The 9,671-nt window shown below is 41.0% G+C and overlaps 1 protein-coding gene across 2 annotated transcripts; it reads left to right on the top strand.

Moving 5' to 3' along the window:
• The first annotated feature begins 2,427 nt into the window (after nt 1-2,427).
• On the top strand, nt 2,428-9,097 carry LOC136463770 (outer envelope pore protein 37, chloroplastic-like). 2 transcript variants are annotated; one of them, XM_066462747.1, is made up of 6 exons: nt 2,428-3,021; nt 3,166-3,255; nt 5,252-5,425; nt 5,508-5,602; nt 7,734-7,854; nt 8,728-9,097. In XM_066462747.1, exons 1-6 carry the CDS (start codon nt 2,509-2,511, stop codon nt 8,857-8,859), a joined length of 1,125 nt encoding a protein of 374 aa, XP_066318844.1. In that variant the 5' UTR covers nt 2,428-2,508; the 3' UTR covers nt 8,860-9,097. The 2 variants fall into 2 exon arrangements, with proteins under 2 accessions (XP_066318844.1, XP_066318845.1); XM_066462748.1 differs by having other exon boundaries at nt 2,429-3,021; nt 5,255-5,425.
• Nucleotides 9,098-9,671: the final 574 nt, after the last annotated feature.

Genomic DNA, 9,671 nt, shown 5'->3' with positions numbered 1-9,671 from the left:
GGAAGATAAGACTGCGTGCTGTGTCGTCGGTTGAAGCGCATGGGATTAGAGGAGGGATTGTTTTGTAAAATAAAAACTTAGGCAGGTACGCGTTTTTTTTTTCTTGCCAGCGTGTGAACACGTACAGGTTCGCAGCCAGCAGCATGCCAATGCTATACAGTGATACCTGTACTAAAATCACCGCATGGATTATTGGATTCTCCGTCGCCCTGTCGTGTTTCGTAGTATTTTACTGTACTGTTTGAATTATCTCTCCCTCCTGTCGCATATGAACTACTCCAGGCCGGCCAATGAAATCCATTATCCATACAAACAAATGAAGAATCAAGCTGACTGCTGTGTTTAGATGTGTTTCTAAATTAATAATTTCTTTATATTACAAGCTGGAGTCGAAAGTCTACGCACCGGTTCTTCCTTCCATGTGCCGATTTGGTTTAGCATGAACGCTCCACATGAACATACCTACTTTTCATTTATATAAATTTATAAATGCCTTAATATCCAATACTCTAACTAGAAAATAATACAATTCCAAAATATCACACTAATATATAGACGATTTTAGAGGTGCACCATCCTTTTTCAGCAACGAAATGTTAAGGGAGTCATATGTTATTCTTTGTTATATTCGCACCCATTGTTTATCTAAATATATCCCTCGAATCCTATAACAACATATTTATGGTGTTGTTGATCAATTCTCCCTCCATAAATTCTCCTTACACCGCAACATGATTCCGGTAGCCACGCGGGGTATCATCTAGTTACCAAATACGAGAGAGAATAAAAAATCAGAACCAGCTGCATTCCTGGACTCCTGGCGCCCGTGCTCGGAGCCCCGGAGTGTAGCCGCCCGGCGGCCAGTTGCGCAGCAGTGCCGCAGCCGTCGGCCAGTCGACCATCTGCCACCGGACTTCGCGTCAAGGGGGAGAATAGACGCAGGGGAAGTGCGAAGGGGAGAGAAGAGGCGCGGGAGGGGAGGCGACGCGTGACGGCCTGTTGGGCCATTGTTGGGAAGCTGTGGGCTCTCTCTGGTTGAGCTTGGCTGTGGGTGCAGACGATTGTGCGAGAGGGGTGCAATACGGTAGGAACCTGTATCGTACAGTGTATTTCGCGTATTGGTCTGGACCTATATGGATCCGCCCGTCAGTAAACGCGCGAGGGTTGTTTGGCGTTTTTCAATTTCTAGAGACCCATTTAGTTTCACAACAGTCACAAGTGGCAGCCGTGGCAGCGCGTCCTTGATTATGCGATTAGGAAAAGTGGAGAGGGCTTTGAATGATATAGGTCGAAGCTTTGGCTGCATGTTGGTCGAAATAAATGAGGCGTACGATCGTTAGAAGTAGGCCATGGCCAGGAGTGTTTGGTTGCTTTTCCTAAGTCGCTGTTCTTTCGGATGTTTGACACATGTATAAAGTATTAAATATAGATTAATTATGAAATTAATTACATAGTTTGCGACTAATTTACGAGACGAATCTTTTAAGCCTAATTAGTTTATGATTGGACAATGTTTGCTACAGTAAATATGTGCTAATGACGGATTAATTAGGCTTTAAAAAATCGTATTGTGGAGTACTGACAGATTACGTAATTTGTTTTTTTATTAGTATCCGAACACCACATGCAACATCTTCCTGACACACTTTCTAAATTTTAGTAGCCGGATCCAAACGCCCCCTTAGAAGTAGAAGTGAGTGGGTGAGATCAAGTAGATTCTAGCTGTTCGAGGCGATATCAGAACTTTAGACGTTTACCAGAACTTTCGATATGTCAGAAGCAGGCAGCTTCAAACGCAGTTTAGGTGGTGTTCGGATCAGTGACTAAAATTTAGGAGGTGTGTCGGGAGGACGTTGCATAGGATGTTTGGATACTAATAAAAAACAAATTACATAATCTGTCAGTACTCCACGAGACGAATTTTTTAAGCCTAATTAATCTATCATTAGCACATGTTTACTGTAATACCACATTGCCAAATCATGGACTAATTAGGCTTAAAAGATTCATCTCGTAAATTAGTCGCAAACTATATAATTAGTTTCGTAATTAGTCTATATTTAATACTTCATTCATGTGTCCAAACATTTAATGTGACAAACGACTAAAATTTAGGAGAGGCAACCAAACACCACCTTACTTAGGACTGAGTCAAGATTAGTTTTTATAAGAGATAGATCTCTGTCTCATGATAAGTGTACTTCTAGCACTCAAAATTTTTATTCTGAAGCAATTTAACTTTCTCTATTCACAAGGTGTGATTATTAGATGTTAAGAAAACTTTAGTAAGGGTATATTCGTAATTTCACTTGTATTCTGGATCTCTCCAACAAGTCCTGTCAGCATCCAAGCAGTGCCCTAGCTGGAATAAGCAATAGATCCGGGTCCTAAATCGAAAAAATACCGATTCCTAGGCCTCCCGAATCCCATGCCGGAAAGTTTCCCACTTCCCTCGTCCTCCGATTCTTCCAACTCCGCCCGCTTCGCTTCGCTTCCTCCGCCGCCCCCATGGCGTCCGCCGCCGCCACGACCACCTCCGCCACCACCGCCGCCCAGAACCCCAATCTCCTTAATCTCAACATCAAGCTTCCCCCATGGCTCAGCGGGCTGCGCTGCCCCTTCACCTTCCTCTGCCCGCCCCCGCCGCCACCGCCACCGCCTCCTCCTCCCCCGCTGCCATCTCCGGAACCTGTGGTCTCACGGCCGCGGAGGCTGCCGAGCCTGCGGGTGACCACGGAGTACGATAGCGAGGAGGGCGTGTTCGTGAACAAGGTGTCGTGCAAGCTCGCGGGGGACCTCGCCAAGCTGCGGCTCTCCTTCCAGAGCGACCCGCAGGGCCAGTGGCAAGGGGGCGGGGAGGAAGGGGACCCACTTCAGCAGCTCTTCACCGCGCCTTTGGTGGGGCTCATCACCAAGCACTTCTCCGTGCTCTACGACGTCGAGGCACGCAACACGCTGCTCAGCGGAGACTGCTCGCTTCCTGGAGGCGCCGTCCAGCTCCGTGCCTCGCACGATGTCAAGGTATTGCGCCGTAAATTTGAGTCAAGGAACGCCTTTACAAGTGGTCAGCAAATAATATTTGCATATTAGTTGCACTTAAACTTCGTACTTTTACTCTGTTTAGAGAGTTTTTCCCCCTTAATGTGCCTTTCCTTGGTTTCTCAGGCACAACAAGGAGAAGTTTCGGTGATAACTAGTCTGGGTGATCCATTGTATAAAATGGAGATATCATCTTTGGTGCCTTACAGTGGTTTGGTGAGTATCTAGGTTCCTTTACTGGTGACATTTTTTTTATCCTTTCTCAAATAGTTTAGCTATTCTAACAAGGTTCAGATGTCCTATTAAGCTGCTGTCATGTTGTGCATTCAGATAAATCATGATCTTTTGTTGTCATGGAATAAAACTAGTGAGTTCATGCGGACACAGATCCGGTGCAGTTGTTACTGCTACTGCAAGATAAGCAGTGGGTGCACCTGAGCCATCCACACGTGAAGGAACTGCTTAGATGCGAGCTCTTCTTCTCCCTCTTTTTTCTGTATCATTTAATTTTCTATCGGCCTCTGCTATCAGTCGGTTCTTGACTAAAAAATTAGAGATCAGAAAAGAGAAGGCATAAATATTACAATAATGCAATTAAGACAGGATAGCCCGTTAACAGTATCTCCTTTTATTAAAAAGCCCGTTAACAGTATAATAATGTACTCCTCCATGTCCCTAAACAAAATCGTTTTTGACATCTATACAGTCTTAAAAATAACTTTGACCACTACTTTTTACTATAAAATATTTATAAAATATTGTCAATCTATACTTTTATAAAATTACATTTCAAGATGAATCTATTTACATCATTTTTATATTTTAACACTCGAACCAAAAGTATTTATTTGTAGTCAAAGTTTAAAATGTTTGACTTAAAACAATGTTAAAACAACTTTCTTTAGAACATGGAGGGAGTAGTATATTGCATATATTTTACTCTGGACTGGGAATTAATGTCCTCCAATTACATTTACAAAGGAGGGAGCATATGGCGAACACAAAAGAGCAAATGATAAGCTGAGATCCTTTTGCATGTATCAAGGTTCGCTATTACTATTTTAAATGCAAGGCTAATAATACAGCTGACTGTTGGCTGTACGAAACTTACAACCAATCTATCAGCCTACTCGTATAATAGTTAGCTGGCTTACAACCCACTTGTCTATCTCACTGAACTTCTTGGTTCCTGTGCATAAACTGGCTGTAAGCTTACAACCTGCATCTCTTCTCTCTTCTCCCCTCTCTCCTCCACGGCAGCATACAGCCTGCTTACAACCCCTTGTAATACTTGCTCTAATATATAGAAACTTGCATCCCCAATTGCTGATTTACATTGACAAAAGAGCATATGCTCGACACAAGATAGCATATGGTTAAACTAAGATCATTTTGCTTATACCAAGGTTGTGCACTTCTGCGCCTCATTAATGTACAAAACTTACATCAGACATTAGCAGACTTTATCATACCTCCAAAATGCAGCCTTTGAACATAAACAATTTAGAGATAATGATTTTTCAAATTACTGCAACATGTGCAATTAACCTATACTTACATAACATATTCTCTAAAAGTGCCGGCCATCTATCCCATGGTTAAAACTGCAACATGTACAATTAGCCAAAGGAAGGAATATTTTGCAAAGGTTTTTGTACCGAAGTGCGTCGCTTGGCTCGTCTCAGCAATAAAATGGCGCCAAACACTTCTTCGCTGCTGCCATTTCCCTCAAAAGGGCTGTTGGTAGAATAAAGTCAAGAGAAAAGAAGGAAAAAGGAGGGCTCTCATCCAAGCCGTTCATTCTCCTATGGATGGCTCAGGTGCAGCCACTGCTTATCTTGCAGTAGTAGTAACAACTGCACACGATCTGTATCCAGTTCATGCATGCTCTGGTATCACCTTGGGAAATACTAGAAACGCTACTCCTAACAGTAAAAAGAGGTTCATAATATTAAAATACTGACCATTCAAATACTATTTTGACTGTGTTATCTTAAATATTCTTGTACATCTGACCTCTATATTTTCTATTTTTAGTTGCATCATGAATGTACCATATATCTTAAAGTTGCATTTCTGAGATTTTGTGAATACTATACTCATGTATGTTCTTGTTAAATAAGACACTTCATCAATTTCTCTTTTGGCTAATAGTATATGGGATCTAAACCCTATTAAATGTGAAAGGTTTCACCTTTTTTATTTTATTTAGCAGCCAAGGGCAACATTCCACTTCCCTATTGGTCAAGTTTCAGTGGAAGAGAAGAGAAATGAAGATGACGAAAAGGTGCTGTCTGTATATGGGATTGGAAAATCTGATTTCTTGGACGGTGTTCTTACTGCTCAGTACAACGAAAATGATCTTAATCTAAGATATTGTTATAAGGTGAGCTATTTAATGATTTTCATTGTTCTGTTTTTTGGACTTCCTGTTAAGTTTGATTCTGTATGAACGTTTCCTGTGGCAGGACGAGGAATTAACTTTAGTTCCAAGTGCCTCATTGCCTTCCAATGCAGTATCCATAGACTTCAAAAGGCGTTTTGGTCCTTCTGATAAGTTGAGGTGAGGCTACAATCATTGTTCTGTGATCATTGTCTTTTGCCCACTTATAAATGCATTCACTAAACAATTTTTTCGTCACAAGGTCTCTACACTGTTAATGCTTCAGGTCTTTAATTTCTCAAGTTACTTCCAGTAACTATTATGTGAATTGCACTTGTGTTCAATCTGTTTTGCTACAAATTAGCAAAGATTTCTTGATGATGTGTTCATTAGAGAAAAACCAAGCCACCTTCAGCAATGAAAAGAATATTCAAAGAACTCCATTTTAGTCTCCCGAAGTATTGTTGGAATCCACTTAACCTGCTAAAGTATGATTTAGTTAACTTAACACCCTCTTTTTCTTAAACCAGATCACTATTCATCTTTGGCTCTTATTTGATCCTGGTTTCGTCTCCATGGAGAGAGGGTTGAGCACTTTTGCTGCTCAAGAATGCTATAGCTTGGCCTTCTTTTGACATGGAAACTGGTGCTTGACATACATGATGCTGCCTAAAACTCTTTGTTTCTCCTTGGCTTTTCCGCCTTCCTCTCATCTCTCTGTTTCTCTTCTACAGAAATAGGAACCAGTTTCACGAAGCTTGTCTTGTTACCTTCATCAATTGATGTACACAGCCCTGCATATTCTTGCTTCAAACAATGCATCGATCACACAAACTCAAGTAGCAAATTCAAATCAAATACAAGTTTACTACCTTCCTTTCTGTATTGTAATAGTTGCAGTATCTCCATCTTGCTATGGCTTCTTGGAATCACAAAGGAGGGGGGGGGGGGGGGGGGGGGGGGGGGGGGGGGGTGGACTTGTACGTGAAGATTCCCTATCTCTACCGTGCTTGTAACTGTGACACCCATATATTGTGCATACCAAGTGCCAAACTGATCTCACCCATACAAACCCTAACTCTCTAACTAGCTACCACTATAGTGCTATTGGGGGCTTTTGTTCTTTACTGGTTCCACAATGGTTACTACCCAGCAGTAGGAGGGCATTTGTTGTCTATTACCTGCTTTTGGAGCACATTGTGGCTGCCGTAAGAGCAAAAGGTGAAAAATGAATTCTTTTACGAAAGACAACAACAACAAAGCCTTTTAGTCCCAAGCAAGTTGGGGTAGGCTAGAGTTGAAACCCAACATGAGCCCCTAGTCACGGTTCAGGCACGTCAATAGCTGTTTTCCAAGCAGTCCTATCCAAACAAAGATCTCTAGGTATATCCCAACCCTTTAAATCTCTTTTTATTGCTTCCCCCCATGTTAGCTTCGATCTTCCTCTACCTCTCCTCACATTGATATCACAACTTAGGACTCCACAATGCACCAACTCTTTTACAAAAGAGAGGGGGTTAAATAAGCCAAAGCCAAATCTTAGTTTAATGGGTAAGCGGACTTGGGCTGTACTTAATAAGGGGAGTAAAATGGACTTCTTCCAATATTCAATTACTTTATCTGCACACGAAGTTTGCTTCACTGAACCTGAAGGGTTTGAACTATTGATAAAAACACTCTTGCATTTTGCAACTTCTGATCATGCTTATATGATCCCTTAATGTCCTCTCAAGATTTTGCCATATATTGCAAGTTTATCTTCAGATTCTTAAAAGTCAGCAACATGCCCTGCCTGTATGTTGGTGGTATTCCGGGATCTTAACACTGCACTGTAGTGTTCATGCTAACTGTTTTGTTACATACTCCCTCCGTTCTAAATTATAAGACATTTTAGCTTTTCTATTAGATACATAGCTTTTGCTATGCACTTAGATATACACTATGTCTAGATACATAGTAAAAACAATGCATCTATAAAAGCTAAAACGTCTTATAATTTGGAACGGAGGGAGTAGCATAATTAAATAACTACAAACGAAAATTGGCTTATCTTCAGTAGTTCAGTGTCTTTTCCCCTATTTTGTTGGTTATTTTCTTATGATTTTTTTATCGAACATTACAATCTATGCAGTTGCAACTTGCTAGTACTTACGGTCATCATATTCCTGGGATTTAAGTTGAAAGAAACTATTTGCAATTGTTTTGAAGGAATACTACATGTTGCATGCAACATGCATCATTCTCTTTCTGCAGTAGACTTTTTATTTTTCTTCTGGTGGACATTTGTAACATTGACTTCCCCTCCTTTCAGCTATCATTACAGCTTCGACACTGATGACTGGAATGCTGTTTATAAGCATACAGTGGGTAAAAATTTCAAAGTGAAAGCTGGTTATGATTCTGAGGTGCGAGTCGGATGGGCTTCTCTTTGGGTATGGTACAGCAGCATCTCTTACTGTGGTTATAAGATATAGAACAGATGGGTTTGAAAATAAGCAAAACTTGCATTTCACACTTCTTCCTTATTGTTGGAATGTTGGTGATTGCAACCTTTATCACACAATGTATTCAAGGTGACACTATGTTGGGAAAAATGAATAAAACCAAAATACAATGTCCATAAGGAGATGCAGTAATTGTGGTTTGGTTTTGCTATATAAAGATTGTGTTTGTTGGGGGGAAATTCCATAGACTATCAGGTTTCAGTTATGCGTGTCCTTTATTGTATTTATAGAGAACCTTATACTAGTAGAGTAGGTGCCAAGTTATTTTCTTGTTTGAACCCTGAAATAAGGATACTTGCCAAGGTATTAGATTAAAAAAGGGGGCGTACCCAGTGCAGAGAGCTCCCGCTCTGTGCGGGGTCTGGGGAAGGGTGTTAGTGGCAAGCCTTACCCTCGCATGTGCAATGCGAGGAGACCGCGACTTGAACCCGGGACCTAAGGTATTAGATTGCTGTTCAGTTTTCCAAAGCCCTGAGGTGTTACGAATGGTATTGCTGTTTCTCAATTTATTGTGGGATGCACTTATAATAATGAGTACATTGAACATAAGATATTGGCCATATTTTGCACCGAGTATTTAAATCCTAGGGACTATAATTGTTCTTGTTGGCACCTTTGGTAAAATGGTTGTTTGAGGATAACATAGCGATGATGGTCATGGATCAACCTTTATATCCTATGTCACATTGACAATTAGCATTATTGACATTGAAACTATCATGGCCTTCTGATGGTTTGAAACTTTGAATTGCAATGACATGAGTAATATATTAATTTTATGGGTTGTTTTTTTTATGTTAGGTTGGAGAAGAAGGGGGCAAAGCGAAGACTGCGCCAATGAAAACAAAACTTCAGCTTATGCTTCAAGTACCCCAGGATAATCTCAGAAATCCTGTTTTCCTCTTCAATGTGAAGAAAAGATGGGATCTGTAACCTGATGTAAGTTATCCATTTATGTGGAGACTCCAAAGGCTTCGGCGAACCTTTTGTTGCAATCTGCGGTGTCAACAACGACAACACAATCCATGAGCTCTATCTTTTGATCATGTACTTTCAACTATTGTACATAGTATGCAGCGCCAGAAGCAATCCAAAATTTATGTAAAGCCTACTGAAGATCAGGGTTAACCCAGGTTCGCTGCTTGTGTACTATCTTTTCTTCTTGTGGGAACATAGAGGCTTGCCCTCAGGGCGATTGTACTTATTCTTTGATGGCTTAATGGGTAGAGCTTAGAGTACGGGTCTCCTTTCAGATTTTAGACTAGGCATTTGGGATTTATGTAAGAGACACTGGGTGACTATTGATTTATTCATATACCCAACAAATATCACATGATCCTACATTAACCATAATGCAATGTCCAATTGTCAAGAGCTCATTGGAGTGCAAGAATTTCAAAAGAATTAATGGATCACTGAAGAAATTAGGGAGGAAAATGAGGAGCATATCGTTTTATTTCTTAATAAAATGACATGCAGATCTCCTCCCCCCCACCCAAAAAAGAAAAAAAGAAAAAAAAAGAGAAGCATGCTTTTATGTCAGTTCTCCTTCGAAAAAAATGAGCATGCTCTCTCATGTCCTCGTCAGCCACCTATTTCCGCAAACGAACCGGTACAACGTAGAACGAACACACAGTCACGCAACGCCCGTCGTCTCTTTCCCCTGTCCATTCCTCACTGCGGCGCCGCTTCGCTCCTGTGAGTCTGTGACCCATCATCCATTCATCCTTGAGCGAGGACTGGTC

Source organism: Miscanthus floridulus, chromosome 7 (genome assembly GCF_019320115.1).
Source record: "Miscanthus floridulus cultivar M001 chromosome 7, ASM1932011v1, whole genome shotgun sequence".
NCBI classification, from domain to species: Eukaryota; Viridiplantae; Streptophyta; class Magnoliopsida; order Poales; family Poaceae; genus Miscanthus; species Miscanthus floridulus.
Note: the sequence above shows the minus strand (reverse complement) of the source record. Positions and strands in the feature narration are given on the sequence as shown.

Excerpts from the sequence above, each read along its gene's own strand:
- LOC136463770 (XM_066462747.1), top strand. The coding sequence starts at position 2,509 with ATGGCGTCCGCCGCCGCCACGACCACCTCCGCCACCACCGCCGCCCAG. Across the intron at positions 5,603-7,733 it reads GGTCCTTCTGATAAGTTGAG|CTATCATTACAGCTTCGACA; the intron begins GTGAGGCTACAA and ends CCCTCCTTTCAG. Across the intron at positions 7,855-8,727 it reads TCGGATGGGCTTCTCTTTGG|GTTGGAGAAGAAGGGGGCAA; the intron begins GTATGGTACAGC and ends TTTTTATGTTAG.